This window comes from Phodopus roborovskii, unplaced genomic scaffold, assembly GCF_943737965.1.
Source record: "Phodopus roborovskii unplaced genomic scaffold, PHOROB, whole genome shotgun sequence".
In the NCBI taxonomy this organism is placed as follows: Eukaryota; Metazoa; Chordata; class Mammalia; order Rodentia; family Cricetidae; genus Phodopus; species Phodopus roborovskii.
Window position 1 is genome coordinate 18,609,611 of NW_026125052.1, and position 19,260 is coordinate 18,628,870.

The window sequence follows — 19,260 nt, forward strand, 5'->3', positions numbered from 1 at the left end:
GTTGCTTTTGAACTCTGGCTGACTAGCGGTGGAACAAGTATATCATATAACCGGTTATCTGCAGTCTCAGCTAGACTGGCGGTACTTCTGAACCGTGAAGGCAGAGTGGGAGCCTGAATTTGATCCCCATATAGCATTAAAATATTCTCTGGCTGCTTCCCAGGTGTTATCATCTTGTTGGTCAGATCCTGATGTGAAACAGCGAGCTCCTCAGGCTCTGGGTTCGGCTCCCGAGAGGTACTCGGGTGCTGGAACTGAAGTAAACTGTTAGTCAACTCCTCAAGTGGAGCCAACATCTCTCTGGAAGCAGAGGACCCCAGATACTCAGTGCCCACTGTGACTGTCTTGGGTGCTCGAGTATGTGGGGATTTAGGTGGATGATCAGAGGGGTGCCAAGACCAGAGCTTGGTTGGCATCCAGGGCTCTGAAGTCAACTGGACTGGGTTTCCAGTGAACTCTGGAATGGGAACAGCCAGGGCCAGCAGCCACAAAAGTTGCCACGTGAAGACAAGCCTTCGTGCGCCAAAGTGCAGTAGAGACATGACATGCAGTGGGACTCAATCCACAGTGTTGCCCCACACTTGTGGGAAACTGAATGAAAGCCCCCTGAGCTCAGGGAACCTTGGCAACGAGGCCTGCCCCGCCCCGCCCTTTATTTATGACAGCTGACCTTTGTTCCAAACCATTACTAGGCAGGGTCCCAGTTGGATTCTACTTGTTCTCTTGTCTGTGACCTTTCCCCCTTTGTTATAGAAAACTCCAAAAGCCAATTTTAAAAGTTATCTTGGAGTATTTGTGCCCTGTTTCTTCCTCTGTAGCTTCTTCATAATGTCCAGAGTAGACTGATTGATAAAATCAATCAAGTAATGTCTGTTGTTAGGACATAATCTTTAATTATAATAAAGTCATACATTTTATTATTATTGTATGCTGGGTGTGGCACATGCATCAACATGCATGCAGAAGTCAAAGGAAGACTATAGAGTTGATTCTCTCCTTCCACCTTTAAGAGGCTTCCATGGTTGGAACTCTGGTCGCCAGGCTTGCATTGTGAGGTAGCAAGGACCTTTATTCACTAAGCTATCTTTAGACCATAATTATAAACTTAATAATACAATACCATCTTTCTTAAAGTGTTACCTCTCATAGACTTTTTTGACTTAGACCTTATGTAATGTGCTTAATCTTTCTATGTTTGTCCTCAATTTTTATGTACATTTTGGAACACTGCTTACTTTAGGACAAAAATACTACCTACAATCCTTTCTCATCTGAAAGCATTCTTTCTCTTTAACCTTCTTTACCAAAATGCATTTCATATCTACACCTTTTTATATCTCTTGTCTCACTTGATTGTTATGCTTTCTTTACAAATTTAAAACATTTTATATCATACTTCATACTGATACATATGGATAAGTAGGATGCTTATAAACTGTAACAGCTTACAGCAATGCTCTGAGATACACAGCTTTGCACCTATGCACCAAAATTAAGCATAAGTCCATCTCAATCAGAAACAGAGGGCATGGGCCACTCATAAAGGATATAGCTAACAGACTTAATGAGATTATGTTGTCTTACACAGATGAAAAAAAATTATTAAGGGACTTCATGGTTCATGTTATCTGAGAAGGAAATTACTAATTATTCTAATTGCTTGCACCTTTGCAGGAAAAAAACTGACCCCACAATCCATAAAAGTCCCAATGCCTTTTCTGCTGTCTCAGTGATAACCTAGAGGTTATACTATTCCACTGCTTTTCCTTAAACTAGGAAAATGAAATGGCACATTCTTTATGAAGAGACTGACTGTTAGACTTTACTCAAATATTCTTTGTCAGGACACAAACATCTTCTGTTATCTGCTGACATCTCAATGTGCACACAAGCTCACTACATCCAGACTAAAAGAACTTGGAAAGTTATTCACTAGAATTTCCTTTCTGGCTCTTTACAGCCTCAAGAACATAAAAAAAAAAAGTTGCTTAATCCTGCAACCTATTGAAAACTTAACTGGTCTTCAGGTAAACAAAAAGGACATTTGCTTAAATACAAAGGTAAGTTCCATGTGCAAACTTAGCAGCAGCTATTACCTTACTTGTGCTTCCATCTGCATCTGTTTTTTTCTTCTGGTATAATATGTAATTCAATAAATATACTCTTGGTATATTTATATACTCAATAGTATGAAATGACTCGAACCTCCCACAATTCTTTTTAATTATCCCATCATTTGGATTCCTTCTTAGACTTGTTTTTATTTTTCTGTTTACTACATTCTAAATGTATAACTTCCTGTATGTAACTATAAGTAATTTTCATAGTCCAAGAGAGCTTATTTTTAAACTCAAAATAAATAGGACCTCCTGAAACTGAGATGCTTCTGTAAGGCAAAGGACAGAGTCAACAAGACAAAAACGGCAGCCCAAGGAATGGGAAAAGATCAGGCCAGGAGGTGGTGGCACAAGGCTTTAGTCCCAGCACTTGGGAGGCAGAGGCAGGCAGAGGCCAACCTGGTCTACAAGAGCTAGTTCCAGGACAGCTTACAAAGCCACAGAGAAACTATTTCGAAAAACAAAAATAAAACAAAACAAAACAAAAAATTGTGAAAAGATCTTCATGAACGCCACATCTGACAGAGGGCTGACTTCCAAAACATACAAAGAACTCAAGAAGCTAGTCACCAAAACACCAAATAACCCTATTAAAAAGTGGAGTGCAGAACTAAATAGAGAATTCTCAATAAAGGAATCTGAAATGGCTAAAAGACACTTAAGAAATTGCTCAACATCCTTAGCCATCAGGAAAATGCAAATCAAAACAACTCTGAGATACCATCTTATACCTGTCAGAATGGCTAAAATCAAAAACACCAAGGACAGTTTATGCTGGAGAGGATGTGGACAAAGGGGAACACTCTTCCATTGCTGGTGAGAGTGCAAACTTGTGTGGCCACTTTGGAAATCAGTATGGCGGTTTCTCAGGAAAATGGCAATCAGTTACCTCAAGATCCAGCAATTCCACTCTTAGGCATAAACCCAGAAGATGCACATTCATACAACAAGGACATCATTTCAACTATGTTCACAGCAGCATTATTTGTAATAGCCAGAACCCGGAAGCAACCTGGATGCCCCCCAATCAAAGAACGGATAAAGAAAATGTGGTACATTTACACAGTGGAGTACTACTCAGTTGGGGGGGGGGAACAACAACAAAAAACAATGAAATCTTGAAATTCACAGACAAATAGATGAAACTAGAAGAAAGCATCCTGAGTGAGGTAACCCAGACACAGAAAGACAAATGTGGTATGTACTCAGTCATATATGGATACAGACATAGGGCAAAGGATTACCAGCCTACAATCCACACTTCCAGAGAAGCTAGGAAACAAGACCCCCAAGAAAGACATACATGGTCCCCCAGAGAAGGGAAAGGAACAAGATCTCCTGAGCAAGAAGCATTGCGGGGGGTGGGGGAGAGGAGGGGAAAAAGGGGGGAGGAGAACATGAATGATCTGGGAGACTGAGTCGGGGGATGAATAGAGGAGAGCAAGGAAAAGAGATACTTTAATAAAGGGAGCCATTATAGGTTTAAAGAGAAATCTGGCACTAGGGAAATGTCCAGAGGTCCACAAGGATGAACCCAACTAAGAATCTAAGCAGCTGCCTTAAATGCTCTTCCCCTATAATGAGATTGATGACTACTTTAAATCCATCCTAGATCCTTCATCCAGTAACTGATGGAAGCAGAAGCAGAGATCCACAGAGAAACACTAAGCCCAATTCTTGGAATCCAGTTATAGAGAGGAAGGAATGAACAACAGGGTCAAGACCATGCTGGGGAAACCCACAGAAACAGCTGACCTGAGCAAGTGGGAGCTCACCAGGCCCCAGTAGGACAGCCGGGGAACCAGCATAGGACTGAACCAAGCCTCCTGAATGTGGGTGTCAGTGAGGGGGCCTGGGCAGTCTATGGGGCCTCTGGCAGTGGAACCAGAATTTATTCCTAGTGCACTAATGGAATTTTGGAGTCCATTCCCTATGGAGGGATACTTTCTCAGCCTAGATACACATGGGAAGGCCTAGGTCCTGCCCCAAATGATGGGACAGGCTATGATGATCCCCCATGGAAGCCCTTACCCTCCCTGGGGAGTGAATGGGGGTGGGATGAGGGGGGTTGGTGGGAGCATAGGAGAATGGGAGGGAGAGGTAATGGAGATTGATATGTAAAATAAGATCATTTCTAAATTAAATAAAATATAAAAAAGCCAAGGTAATAAAATAGCTGTCTTAAAATAAGTAACAAGATCTGATAAATCTTTATTTTATATATAAATCTTAATTTCTGACAGCAATACAAGACCAAACTGAGCCATTATTAACTAGAATGCAAACTTTCCTAGGTCCAGTCAAATAGCTGAATTGAAAATGATTGTGATAATAATCGTTCTATGTTTAAAAAACAAAAGTATACTCATAATTCTTAGACCATTATCCTAGTGAGGAGAGGCAGACATAACACAGGATCTGGCTACCTGCTTCTACTGGAGGAACATTCTGGTATAATTCATTGTTACTGCCCCAATCTATTCCAGAAGTTCCTGGTGCTAGTTCAGGGATCTAAGCCAGGACTATGGCATGAATCTCACACACAGGTTTCAAACTGGCAGATGGAAGCTGTTCTTCCTACAGAGTCTTGCCTCCTGTGGATCAAAGTTTGGATCACACACTGAGGGAAGTTGTGTGTTGGAAATTATGATAGTGGGTCTATACAACTCCATCACTAACAATCTTGCTTTTGACTTAGACCCCCTAGCCCTAGAACCATGGAGTCTAAGAAAAAGGGGGAAAAAAAAACAACACAAACAAAACAACACAAAAAACCCTCAGAATCAATCAGAATACCTTTTCTTTTTTGTGATTTTTTAATTTAAATTTAAACTTAAATTTAAATTAAATCCCAGTTCCCTTTCCCTCCCCTCCTCCCCTGCCCCCTTCCCAATCCCCGTCCTATCCCCCTTTCTGCTCCCCGGGGAGGGTGAGACCTTCCATGGGGGATCTTCAAAGTCTGTCACATCATTTGGAGCAGGGCCCAGGCCCTCTCCCATGTGACTAGGCTGAGAGAGTATCCCTCAATGTGGAATGGGCTCCTAAAGTTCATTCGTATACTAGGGATTTATTCACTGCTTAAGCCATTCCTCATGCAGTCAAAGAAGTAAATGTTTCGCTGGGCATTGTTGGCTCATACCTTTAATCCTAGCACTTGGGAGGTAGAGACAGGCAGATCTCTGAGTTAGAGGCCAGTCTGATCTACAGAGTGAGTTCCAGAACAGCAAGGGCTACAAAAACCAAAACAGAAAAAAACAAACAAACAAAAAAAAAAAACAAGTAATTCATACAAGACTTTATGGAAATATTTAGATAATGATTTGCCAAGGTAACTGAAGATTCTAAGACATTCAGATTTGGGCAAGTATTTTAGCATAAAAGCAAGTCTTAACCAGGAACTAGAGAACATGATCTCCTCCTTCTCCCAAAGCTTTCAGGCAGGTAGGTCAGCTCCCCCACTGGGAATCTGACAGTTCTGTCATGTATATGCTTAACAAAAACTTGCCACTGAAAAGAGAGTTTGAAAAATAAATAAATAATAATGCATACATCCCTATACTGAGAACAGAAGATTATGGACTATCAAAGTAATTAAGGTGATTAATTGTAGATGGTGGACCAATTCAGGTCTATCTAGTTACTTTCAACAGTAGTTGTCCTCTTGAATATCCTCCACATAATCCAGTTCAGTCCCTTTATCTAAAGTCTAGAGTTATAATTTTCAGGGTATCATCAATCAAAGTCTACAAAGTTTTCTTTCATAACCTCATTTGACCATCAATGGAAACTAAAGTAGTACTTTGCCAGTTCTTGGCATTGCGAGCCATTTAGGACAAGGGCCTGATGTCAAACTGTCTTATGTCTGGTGTCAAGACAAACCTAGTCATAAGAGATTTACAATATCATATCATAACCTGCCAGAGATTTCATTTTGTATATACTTGAAATGCAATGCTCATTTTACAGAGTAGATGTAAGAACATTTTAACTATTTATAGAGAACACTAAATAAGTGTGTGTGTATGTATGTATGTTTTGTTTTTGTTTTTGTCACAGTACTTTCCTGCATCATTTCTAGGGTGCAGGGTTTACTAACCGCCCTCTGTTGGTCACAGTGATGATAAAAGGAAACCCTTCAGAGAAAGCGTAGGATTGTGAGTGAGCAAGGAAATGCTCCAGGCTTCACACCTAGAAGCTGTTGCTTCAGAATATGATCCAAAATGCAAATAAGACTAAACTGCCACCCACCCCCTCTCCAAATCACTAATTCATTAAAAGGAAGAAATACACTTATCTCTATGAATTTTACAAGCAACTAAAACTAAAAGAGGCTCATCTGCATTAATACACTTCTATGAGAATACAAATTCTTCCTAATGTTAATTCTAAATACTTTACAAGTCACTGGATTTTTCTTTTTCTTTTGTGAGACAAGGTCTTATATAACTGGATTCTCTTCTTAGCCCCAGGACAATGCTGAACTTCTTACCTTCCTATCTCCAACTTTTGAGTGTTGGAGTTAAAGATGTGTACCATTATGCCCACCTTTGATTTTTTTTTAATGTGGTGCTAGAAATAGAACCCAATGCTTCATCCTAGGCAAGCACTCACTCTATCAACTAAACTAATACCCAGCCTTACAGTACAGTAGACACCACTAGTTCTTTCAAATTGTCTACTTCAATTTTGAAAAGTGTTATCTTGTCTTAGTTAAGTTTCTATTGCTGTGAAGAGACACCATGACCATGGTAACTCTTATAAAGAAAACATTTAATTGAGGGGGCTGGCTTATAGTTTCAGAAGTTCAGGCATTATCATCACCACAGCGAGTGTGCAATGTGCGGGCAGATGTGGTGGTGACTTCATCTTGGAAGACAGGTAATAGGACATTAATTGAGACATTAGGCGGTATCCTGAGCAGGGGAGATCTCAAAGCCTGCCCCTATAATGATACATTTTCTCCAACAAGGCCATACTCACTCCAGCAAAATCACACCCCCTAATAATGCCACTTCCTATGAGGTTATGGGGGGCAATTACATTCAAACTATCACATATATATTCCTAAAAGTTGAACAATGCAAATTAAGTCAAAGCATTATTAGTGACTTTCAGATCTGTCTATGCATCTTAGTTCTCCATCATGAGTCCTTAAGCTAATGAGCACCTAACGAGCACTAAAAATGCCAGTATTTTGTTCTTTTCTTATCCTAGAACCAAGCACAGCCACACCATCTAATAGAAGATTGAGAGTATGTCAGTTGAATGAATGAATAAATGACTTAAAATGAAATTGCTCTCTCTATCTGAGATCTAAAACTGCTTGTTAGAAAGCTGAAGTGCCCAGTACTACAAGGGAGACTGGCTATGTGACGGTCACACTGGGCCTTTTCTGGACAAACAGGAAGCACAGAGCTGTTACTTGAGATAAGCTTACCATAGTTGTCACTGGTAATTATTTTTCTTCATGAAGAGAAAATGAAATAAAAATTTCTCTTAAGGTGTTTTATATCCTTCCTTGATTTTATTTTAAAACATTATTCTCTTTTCTATATTTATAAAAGGTGTGTGTCAGAGGGAACAAAAGGCAGGAACTACCTGTATTCACCAAAGCTAAAAGAGTACAGGTAACAAGGCAGGAAGACAAGTAATAGTAACCCAAGGCTTATTCAATGATGGTCTTGACTTGTAAAATTCTTAAAATTTAAGATTTATGAAATAGTTCCAGTTTCCTAAAAGCAGGAAAATCTCACTACTGTTTTGTAACTTCTCCAGTGACATCTATACTACATAAATGCCTGGACCTGGTCACAGGTTAGAAACAGACCACAATTAAACAATTAAACAATGCCTGACAGATGATCTCTTTGATCAGTAGAAGATCAAAGATGGGAGAAGGTGCTGAACAGTATTCAGAAGCAGAGACCTACTGAGTGAGGTTCTCAGAGTCAATAAAAGTCGATGAGGAAAAACATCGGTAGCAAGGGCTGATCAGGTGGCCAGTCATTCACTGAAATGGTTCTTGAAAAGGATCAGTGTTTGAACTGAGAGGCATAGGGACTTGTGGCCCTGAAGCAGGCCCTGGGAAATTAAATCGGTTGCCATGCTGACATGGAAGCGGGTTTCTACAACACATTAAAGGAGCTTACTTTCTGGGAAGAGAAGGGTTACAACTGACAGTTTGTCAAACTCACATATCTTATATTTTTGGTTGTGAGCCTAGCTAGCCGTTTACAGCTGAGCCATCCCTCCAGCCCAAACTCACACGCGTTAAATTTGTAGAAAAGCAACAAAGGCTAATCTGTGATTTCTTAAAGGCAACAGAAACCGATGCGGAATATTCTGCGTGAGTACACTTGAGTTTGGTCTCTTTACACAAGTCGCTGTTGCAAACCTTAATAAATAAATAGATAAAAATAAAGGAACCATCCAAGAGAGCCTGGAGCCCACGCTCAGTGAAAATGCATCGGGAAGCACTGTGAACCAGAGAGTCGCACAAACGCTAGCTCATGGCTGAACTCAAACTTCACTCCAGCTCCAGCATTTGTACCCACCTTCACGGGCTACGTCTGAGCAGGAAGAGGCGTCCCTCCTGTCGTAAGCCTTTGTGGCGGTCTGCGTGTCCCTCGCCCAGTTAAACTTGATGATGGTGTAGAAACCGGGGCTCACTGCAGCGTTCGGGAAGACCCGGATTATATACAGAAGGCCAAACAGGGAAGGCTGTGGGCGGAGAGAAAATGCTGTGGGAGCCTATGATGTGGGGTGGGCGCTGCTCTCCCACCCCAGTTCCCACGAGTCCCCGCCCTTCTCCACTGGGGGCACTTCTCCCTGCAGGGACAGAGGCTTCCTCTGGGGAGGCGACAAGTGCGTGGTAAGTGCGGGGGGGGGGGTGGCTAACGGCTCCCCGCTGGCACACTGCTCACCGGATCCTCCAGACCTGTGTCCTAAACTATTATTACCTGCAGCCGAAGCTTCAAGCTGGAGACACCGGGACTCTCCAGGCGCGGGAGGTGACCTCATCCATCCTCCCCCTCAGCGAAGCCCCTCACACGCCAGAACTCAAGTTTCCACTAGACGCTTTTGCTCTCTAGGTGCAACCCGTACTTCCTACCCTCACTACGCCTGCGCAGGCGCTAGCAGCTAGCAACGTCTGCACCGGTGCACGTGCAAGGGGCGTGGCCCGCAGCCGGCCTGCGTCGTCCTGACCCTTCTCATCAGACTGCCCTATGTTGTGTAATCCTCAACCCGAGCCGCCCCAACTCCAGCGATAGAGTTGACGCTACTGTTCCTACCCAAGCGTATTTTAAGGGTAGACATACAGGATCCAACTGGCTTCCTCTTCTCTTCGGGAAGAGACTAAAATAGTAGGTAGTTGTCACTGTTGAACTGGTGGGAAATGACTTCTAAAGATGGCATCCTTTGGGTTAACTTTAGAGTTTTAAATATGCAGAACTAAGCAGAACTCAACCGCGAGGCATCCAGAGTGAAATCTTTGAAGACATGACCCTCAGATCCATGGTAGTCTGTGATGACGTTTTCACCTGTCCCCAACAAAATAACAAAAGGACTGGAATTGTGTTTTAATGACTGTGCACCATATATACGTGTTGCCCACAGAGGCCAGAAGATGGTGTTAGATCCCCTGGAACTAAAGTTACAGTCAGGCAGTTGTGAACCTCCAGGTAGTTGCTGGGAATTGAGCCTTTGTCCTTTAGAAGAACAGCCAGTACTCTTAATCTTCAGCCCTGATAATATGTTTTTAATTTTATAAAACGGAGTGTATTATATTGTACTCTCCTGCGTGTATGACTTCCATAAAAATTTGATGCTAAAAATTACAAAAAAAAAAAAGGACTAGTCATAATCTTGAAATCAAGTTTGAGTTTGTGGTTAATCTTTATCAGCTTGGCTAGATTTAGCATCACCGTGGAAACACACCACTGGGTGTGTCTGGGAGGGTATTTCCAGGAAAGTTTTAACTGAGGAACCTTGGGCTTGGGTTCTGGACCAATCAAAAAGGAGAAAGTGAGCTAGCTAAGCATCCACATGCTTCGCTTTCTGCCTTCTAACTGCAGATGCCATGTGACCAACTGCCTTACACTCCTGCTCACATGTCAACCATGATGGACTGGTCCCTCAAACTGTGAGCCAAAATGTTAAAAATAAAAAATAACCCCCCTGGCTTTCCAGGTATTTTGGCACAGCAACAAGACAAGTATCAAATATGGGGCCCTTCTTGTTTAGTTATTGATCTGACTTCCTACTTGCTTGTGAAATACAGAAGTCAGGAAGAGAGTAATAGTTGGATCCTTCGCAAATGCAGTTAAGGCTGGGGTAGAGGAATAAGTGGCCCGTGTTAACACTCCAGTTAAGTCAGACACTACTGATTGTGGCTGTGCATAGGACATTACAACTGTCCCTTTCTTTCTTTTTTTTTTTTTTTTCTTTTCTTTCTTTCTTTCTTTTTCTTTTTTTTTTTTTTTCTTTTTTTGCCTTTGTCTTGTCTTTAAGCAAATTATACTGCTCCTGTCAAACCAATCAAATCCTATCCAGAAAAACTTTCCTCCCTCTCTCTCTCTCTCTCTCTGTCTCTCTCTCTCGTGTGTGTGGTGGCATAGGTGTGTAAGTCAGGCCAACTTCTAGGAGTCAGTTTTCTCCTACCATTTAGATGCCTGGGATTGAACTCTGGTCATCAGACTTGGCAGCAAGCACTGATGAGCCGTTTTGCTGGTCCTTTTCTACTTTTTTTTTTTTTTAATAATCTAGATTTTCGTTTGATCTTTCCACATCACTGGCACCTGTTACCATATCTTTATCTTAGTATGATTTTCTGCATCTCAATACCAGACCCTAAGCATCACTGGCTACCTATATCTGAATCTCCTATTAATTAACCTTTTAAAAATAGTTGTCTGGGTGTAATTACTAATAGCTTGGTACTGTTTCTAACCAATGAGTATAGATTTTAGTAAACATTTTATCACCCACTGTAATGTTTGTGGCTGTCTCTCCTTCACCAACTTAATTACGAATACCTAAAGAGCAACGGATATATTTATCTTCCCTTTTCTCATGCCTAGAACACTCTCAAAGTGGTAGTGCCCAAATGTAAGTGGAATTAATAACTAAACACATCCTTTGCACAGTGTGCTGTAATTCAGTTTAAAAAAATAATTGTATTTATTTGACATCTTCCTGGTTTGCAAATGATAGTTAGGAATTAAGGAACTGTGCCTAGATGAACACGTTTTCCCCAGGGACTCTGGTCAGTTTTACATGTGAGTGGGAAGAGAAGAAAATATGAGGTGAAGGCAAGAAGATGAAATAGTGAAGAATCTCCAAGTAGAACAGGGGTCCTGGAGTGACTCTTCAGTGACTCTGCGCTCTGGTTCATCCCAGATGACACCCTGTCATCCAATAGGAGAGTGGCCGTCCCAAACAGTGCAACCTCCATTCTACCCTATGGAGTAAAAAGAGAAGGTTTTTGCTTTCTGTTTAATTGCTGCTTCTCCACACACCTAACCTAGTACTAGAGAGTCCTCCACTGCAGAGCAACACCCAAGTCCCCATCATTTTTAGGTGCACTGTCCTTTCTGATTCCTCTTTGAGGTTCCCTTACACCTGGGGCTTTCCCTCTTCTCTCATTCATAAGTATCCGCATCTTTAATTCCTCAGTTTTCTTTGAAGGTGGGTGTCACTATTCTATAGGATTTAGAGTTAACTAAAACAAAATCCTAGTTGCAATCTTTGAACCTCCCCTTCAAAAAGGATCAGCCCCAATAATCATTACTTCCTGTTTTGAACATGCAACAGTCACATTCTTTACCTTCTTACCAATTCCTGTATATGGGGCCTTTGCGTTAGTTCTATGTCCAGTTTGAAGCACCAGAAACATTAAGTGGTCCCCTATGCATTCAGCTTTAAGGAAATGAAAACTTTGGGGTATCTGTGCTGATAAGGATTCCCCACCTCCTTTTTTTGTTTTTTGTTTTTTGGTTTTTTTTTTTTTTGGTTGTTTTGTTTTTGTTTTTTTAAACAGAAAATGTTTATTCTGAGAGGGGCCTCTGCAGGAAACATATCTATATTACAACTTTGCTATGCTTTCAGCCAATTGGATCAAGGGGGAAAACACTGGTTCACAGTGAATCAATTGGAGTTGCTATCTCAGGAACTTTGATTAGGACTGGACTACTGGTCCACTAAGGACTTGAAGTTATAGACTTGGGCTTCTGTAGTCTGGCTTGTGGATTGGGAACTAGGGGGTGCTGGTCTGAAGAGAATGTGGCTTGAATGTGAGGTGGCAGCAGAACTGGCCATGCGCAGTGTCTATTTTCCGGTCTTTCTTGAGGTTCCAACCTTCTCCAGAGGCCCAGCCACGTGTCTTGAGTGGGCTCAGTAAGACACCTTCTCTCAAAATAAATTTCCGGGCTGGGGAATGGTTCACAGCATAAGACCAGAGTTGGAATTCCCCGCCCCCAAACCCACATCGCTGCCAGCTGGGCTTGACCGTCTTGAGTCCCAGTGTTCAGAAGGCTGGGGCAGGGGATTTCTGGAGCAAAGTGGTTAGTCAGACTAGCCACGTCTGTGAGCTCTGAGGACAATTCAGAGACTGCCTCAATGAATACAGTGATAAGAGATTGAGGAAGACTCCTGCCATCAACATCAGGTCTCCACACACATGTATGCAGAGGTGCATATAGGAACTAAAAATAAGTAACAAAGTATCTCTCTCTATATATGAGCAAACAAGTTTTTTTTTTTTTTCTGCTAGCTCAAGCTGCTTTGTCTATTATAATCAAAATTGACTGCAGGGCAGTGGTGGCACCTCCCAGCACTTGGGAGGCAGAGGCAGGCAGATCTCTGTGAGTTCTAGGACAGCCTGGTGTACAAAACAAGTTCCAGGACAACCAGAGCTGTTTTGAGAAACCCTGCCTCGAAAAACCAAAAAATTAAAAGAAAATTATTAATACAATATCAGAAAAAAAACCCAGGTGTTATGGCAAAGAGTGTTGAGATCGTCCACTATCCTATCTTTTTCCTTTTAAATTTTTGAGATTTTTATTTTTATTTTGTATGTTAGAGTGTTTGTCTGGGTGTATAATCTTGTGAGGCACATGCATGCAATGCCAGTGGAGGCCAGAAGAGGGCAGTACCTCCCCTAGCATTGGAGTTGCCGATGATTTGTGATCTATCCTGTGGGTCCTCTGAGAGCGCAACCAGCAGTATTAACCTCCCGACCCATATTTTTCTAGACCTCTCTATGGAATTGCCCTCGAGTCCCTGTTCATGCTCTGTCATATGCTCTTTCTTGAGGCACTGACTCAACTCCCCCCCCATCCCCCTCACCAGTTCTTCATCCCTCCTGATCCAGACACAATCTTTTTCGCACAGTGGATAGATGAAAGGAGGTTGGGATTCAGTAGATCTGAAAAGAAAGAGGAGGTCACCTGTGATGTGCACAAAGGGTAATCCCAAAGACCAGACAGACAGAGGACTTGTCAACCCAGAGCCTGAGCACCCCCAGGTTAGCCTAGACCTCCATCCTAGGCCCACATTTAGATGGCCCTACAGTGGCTGCCAGAGATAGGAAGGAGATCTGAGCCTGCCCACGGCTATTCCTCTAGCCGGGGTAGGTAATGGCTCACCCAAAATTTTCAGGATTTCTGGGAAAAGGGGTGTGTGTGAAAACAGACAACACACAGACCAAGAAAATGTCCTGTTTATAGGGGGGCTCTGTAGGTGGGAAGCCCAGGGATGTTATGGAAGGAAGCAGTTAGGGAAGGAAGAGGCCCTGCCAAGCCTCCTGGATTAGCTTTGAGGCAATAAATTTGTACCTGGCCTTTGATATGGCCATTAGCCTGGGTACATTTAAATGGTTATACCTGAGCATCCAAGGCCACAAGTCACATTTGTTTCAAAACTGCCTCGTCCCTCCTCCCCCCTCCCTCTCTCCCTCCCTCCTTCTCTTCCCCTTCCTTCTTCCCTCTTTCCCTCTGTCTTTCTCTTTCTCCTTTCTTCCCTCTCTCCTTCACTAGCCCCTCCCTCTCCCTCCCTTCCTCAGCATCATACTGAATGGCCCCAGGCCAGCCTTGAATTTCTGGGCTTTCTACTCCCAAGTAGGTGGTACTAATGACAATATACCTGGCTCAGTTCTCTGAGCCTGAACTTGCTCATTGGGAAGCAGGGATCATAAACAGTTTCTACTATGTAGAAGTGTAGAGAAAATGAGCTATGCATATGGTATGCTCAATATGTAACATGTTGTTAATCAGTGTAGCTGCAGTACCACTCCCAGACATTAAGAGTCTTTGTGGATCCTCCTCAAGGGACCCTGCAGACCTCATGCAAGGATGGGGCATTCCTCTGCTCAGGCAAGGGATTCCTTGCTCTTTATACCATCCCTGGCAGGACATGGCTAGGCTGTGCGGTAAGTAGAGCCTGGGCTCCTCTCTCACCTCCCCCACCCTAGGGCTCCCAGGCAGACCTTGACAGTCCATGTGGCAGAAGTTCTCCGAGTGACTCTGGTAGTCGTTGCACCAGTAATGGCTATTGATCTGGAAGATCCCATAGTCAAAGCTGCCGTCTACATTCTCATTCACCTTTGAGATGTTGAAGTTGCTTTCCACAAAAGCCAGGCACAGCCCTTGGAAAAGAGAAGAGGCTCGTGCTTTAGGGAGGATACAAACTGAGTGGGAAGGAGTTGACTGGGCTGGGGGGGGGTGTGGGGGGGAAGAGGGCAGGGAAGCAAGGAATCAGGAGAGAGAAAAAGGTTCAAGAGGCTAGATAGTCTTGAAGAGCTAGAAATACCCACAGGCTTCAGTCCATTTCCCTATCCATCCCCCCATCTTCCCACCCACTGAGGGTTTCTGCACTTGCTGAGTAGCTACTGTGTGCCAGGAACTATACACAGCCCAGTAGACTGGTGTTGACTTCAAGGGGCCTAGTACAGATAGACCAAAAATATAGGCTTAACCTCTCTCTCTCTCTCTCTCTCTCTCTCTCTCTCTCTCTCTCACACACACACACACACACACACACACACTCACATATACACTCTCTCTCTCTCTCACACACACACACACACTACAGAGCAGGTTATGTGGAGAAAGTGTCACAAGGCAGGTGTGCACAAATTTCGTGTGTAAAGGAGAGATCCCTTCCATGCGGAATCATGGATGAAGCTTTGCTTTGTCCTGGAATGCCCTGTGCTCTAGACAATTGGTCATTTCATTCAGTGTCACTGCCTCAGAATCTTCCGAATTCCTCATTTAAATGGTTACTTTGTGCGTGTATTTATTTTTTTAAGGTTTTAAGTGTCTGAGTATGAGAGAGAAAGGTGAGAGGAAGAGAGAGAGAGAGAGAGAGAGAGAGGGAGAGGGAGAGAGAGAGGGGGAGAGAGGGGGGAGAGAGAGGGAGAGAGAGAGAGAGAGAGAGAGAGAGAGAGAGAGAGAAGCAAAAGACAGGCAGACAGCCAGCCAGGCAGAGACAGAGGCGAAGAGAGAGTGAGATTGCATGTTGAAGACGGAGACCCCTTTAGGAGTCAGCTCTCCCCTTGTCCCCTTGTGCCTGTTGGACCAGGGCCTTTCTTGCTTCTGAAGCCGCATTGTGAACTCCAGGCTAGCTGGCCTGTGAGCTTCAGGCTGCTTTCCCCTTCTCTGTCACTCATTTCACCACAGAATGCTGGGATTATAGATGTGGACAAAAATATTCATGTGTGTTGTGTGTATGTGACTTCAGGGTAACTGTGAGGCCAGAAGCGTCAAGTCCCCTGGAGATGGAGTTGCAGGTGATTGTGAACTGTTTGACATGGTGCTAGGACTCAGACTTGGGTCTTGTGGAGGAGTGGAACACACTCTTAACTGCTGAGCCCCAAAAAAGTTGTTTTTTAGGGATCAAACTCAATTGTCAGGCTTACATGCATTTTTTCCTGATGAGCCACCTGCTGACTGCTTAAGCCATTTTTGTCTGTTTGTTTGAGACAAGAACTGACTTATGTAGCCCTGGTTGGCCTCATAGCAACCCTCTGGGAGTCAAAGGGCTACATCATACACTCAATGCATTTGTCGCCACCAGCCAATACTCTGTATCTTTGTGCATGCTTGTTGCTGCTTTTGCCCTCCTAGAATGTGATCACTGTGAGGGAAAGAATTTGGTTTATACATCTCAAACAGCGGTGCTCAGTAAATAGCCATTGATTTAAATGTGGCAAGATGGGATAGGATTCTTGGTGAGGGAGATGGCTCTGTGAACTTGACTTTGAAAGACAAATGGCAAAGAGAGGAAGATGGAAAGAAAGAAAACTAGAGGAGGTGTGGAGAGGAGCTGGAACAGTGGCACTCACAGTCGGGCAGGGAGTAGCCCTCAAACCCATCCACGTCCTCTTCATGCAGCATCTTGGCCAAGGCACAGCGATTGATGATGTTTCCGCCATTCACCACCAGGAGGCAACTTGCCATGCAGATAAGCAGTGCCCTCATCATCACCAAAAGGAACAAGGCACCTACCAGTCTCTGAGAGCCTGGGGAATCTGAAGAGAGACATCACGTTTCCTGTACACTCAATGATCAATGCCTGGTGAATTTCAGTATCCCCCACCCCAACCTCACTTCACAGCCATCCTCATGCCTCTGCTTCCAGAGCCTTATTGTCACAGTCAGGAGCCACCACACTCAGCTCACGTTTTAACTCATATTTTTGGTCACAGAAAATTGAAATACAAAAGGAGAGAGGGAATAATCTTGTGATCCTCCATATACCCATTGCCCAGATTCAACAGCTCAAAATCAAGACCACTCTGGCTTCATCTGAGGGTCCTCCTGTAATGGGTGCTGAGTAGTTAGGCACGGGCAGCACTTGGGTGCCAGGATGGCAAGTGAGTTTGGCAAAGGGGAGTAGAGAAGATCATGCTTCACCAGCATTTGTGGTATGTATTCAGAAGGACTGGAACACTGGGGTGCCAATCTCCCCAACTCATACTCTAGACACATGAAACTTGGCTTTCACCACTGCAGACCATGCCTTGTTCAATTCCTGGTGGGCTACTTGTAGGTTCTATTGGTTTGTTTCTGTCCAAGGTGTGTCAAGTAAAAGTGATCTTGTTATAGAAATAACCTGCACTTTAATGCACTCTCTCTCTCTCTCTTTCTCTCTCTGTATGTGCACTCTGTGTGTGTGTGTGTGTGTGTGTGTGTGTGTGTGTGTGTGTGTGTGTGTGAAGATCAAGGACACTGAATTCCTACCTATTGCCAGCTATCATAGGCTGGACTGCCTATGACTTTTAACAAAATACTTACTTCTCTGGATCCCATGTCTAAAATGAAGATTTATTTATTAATACCTACTCAATCAGAATGATATAATTATTAAGATAAACAACAAATATCCAAGATGTTGTTTTGCATTCCTTACAAGGTGGAACCAGGAATGTGGCAGATTTCTGGGCCACAATAGGAACATGGTGTGGGCATAATAATTGGCTTGAACAAGAACTACCATGGGCACCTAGTCTGAGGTGGTGGAAGCTGGAGAAATATCTGGGCTTGTGTACAAAAAATCTGGATACTGTATGGCATTATATTGCCTTTGTATTGTTTGACTGCTGAGGAAACAGCAACTGTTAAAGGAAATGCTGCTGGATTAATTCAATTTATATATTTTAAAAATGCTTTGACTTCAAATTTTAAGGACAAGTTACTGGGGAAAAGGATTTCTATTTTTGTTCCCACAGAAAATAAAAAGCTGTGGATTCCTTCCAGACTAATGTGGTTTGATCAAGCCAGACCCCCTGAAACAACATCCCAGGTGATCCAACATTCAAAACAGTTGGGACAAGCCAGCCTTGCAGACTACAGCCAGGATTTCTGCATCTTCTTAGAATCCCCCATGACAGCACCCTTTACCAGCAGGAAGTAGTTTGGAAAGAATGATGCCCAAATTCCCAAATAGTGTTTATAAATGTTTGTTTTCATTTAAATGGACTTAGTTATAAATGGTTAATGATCACAGCCAATTCTTTCTAAAGGTAAAAAGTAAATTATGATATAGATATGAATACTTTGTTTTGGAATGGATTTTCATTTATTGATACAATTTAAGGTCAATTTTGTGATATCTATATTTCTCTTGTTTAGGTATTGTGTTTATATCGCTCATTTAGAAGTGTAATGTATATAATTTAGTACAGATTATAGATAATTACCTATAATAGTCAAAATTTATAGTGTTATGTTTTCTAGATATATAGAGAAGTATTTGAGATGGATAGGAATTCTTCAAACCTTTCAAAGACTTACATAAAATGGCATTTAAAATGCTTTAGGGTTTTTCTTGACAGTGAGACACTAATGCTCCTGGCAACACCACCTATGTCAGAAAGGAAGATGGGCATCGAAGAAACACATATGGAGTTTGCTTCCAGTATGGCAAGACTAGCCATTTGGACAAGATACTGCTTTTGTCTAGACTGTTTGACTTTATACTGTATAAACTGGATATGCAGGACCCACAGAAAAGTGACTGCTGATACAAGATGGACATTGCTACAGAGTTCCTGCTTCATGGAAGAGTCTGCCAGACAGTATGCAGGACACAGAAAAAAGTGACTGACAAACTGCCCATATAAGCAGACAGTTTAAAGTTTCCTGCTTTGCTGAAGAGTCTGCCAGACACACTATGGTCTATGGGCTGAAGATGGAAGATTACAGAAGAACTTCGAGTGACTGACCAGGCAGTGAGTTGTCTCTGTCATTTCTAGAGCTTATATATATTTTTCTGTGGTCTTTGAAGGAGTTGAAGGCAGATAGTTATGGTTATAGTTTTCCTTAGTTAAGCTTAAAGATAAATTACATATAGGACTTTAGACTCACAAAGATAGATGATGGAATATTTTCTTAAATATTACTAAATGTTAATGGACTAAATATTGTTAACTGTGATTCTTATTTGATAACTGTTTGATATATTTTGCTATATTAAGGTTAAAACCCTTTTTATTTAGACAGAAAAGAGGAGATGATGGGAGATGTCATTCTGTAAATATGTTTCTCATACTCGTTAATGAATAAAGCACTGTTGGCCAATAGGAAAGCAAGATAGGTGGGACTAGGAGACAAGGAGGAAAGAGGAAGTCAAGTGAGGAGTCAAG

General features: G+C 42.5%; 1 protein-coding gene across 1 annotated transcript; it reads right to left on the reverse strand.

Moving 5' to 3' along the window:
- Positions 1–11,364: 11,364 nt before the first annotated feature.
- Lyzl6 (lysozyme like 6) lies at positions 11,365–16,645 on the reverse strand. The gene is made up of 4 exons (XM_051183443.1): positions 16,459–16,645; positions 14,602–14,760; positions 13,464–13,542; positions 11,365–11,577 (listed from the first exon to the last, which is right to left on the reverse strand). The coding sequence occupies exons 1-4, from the start codon at positions 16,595–16,597 to the stop codon at positions 11,508–11,510; spliced, it is 447 nt and encodes a 148-aa protein (XP_051039400.1). The 5' UTR covers positions 16,598–16,645; the 3' UTR covers positions 11,365–11,507.
- Positions 16,646–19,260: the final 2,615 nt, after the last annotated feature.

What these genes read in the sequence shown, in the direction of transcription:
- Lyzl6 (XM_051183443.1), bottom strand. Translation starts at nt 16,597, where the DNA reads ATGATGAGGGCACTGCTTATCTGCATGGCAAGTTGCCTCCTGGTGGTG. An exon ending in GGGCTACTCCCTGCCCGACT is followed by an intron (nt 14,761 to 16,458) that starts GTGAGTGCCACT and finishes CTCTTTTCCAAG; the next exon opens with GGCTGTGCCTGGCTTTTGTG. An exon ending in TCAGGAGGGATGAAGAACTG is followed by an intron (nt 11,578 to 13,463) that starts GTGAGGGGGATG and finishes TTTACTCCATAG; the next exon opens with GGTAGAATGGAGGTTGCACT.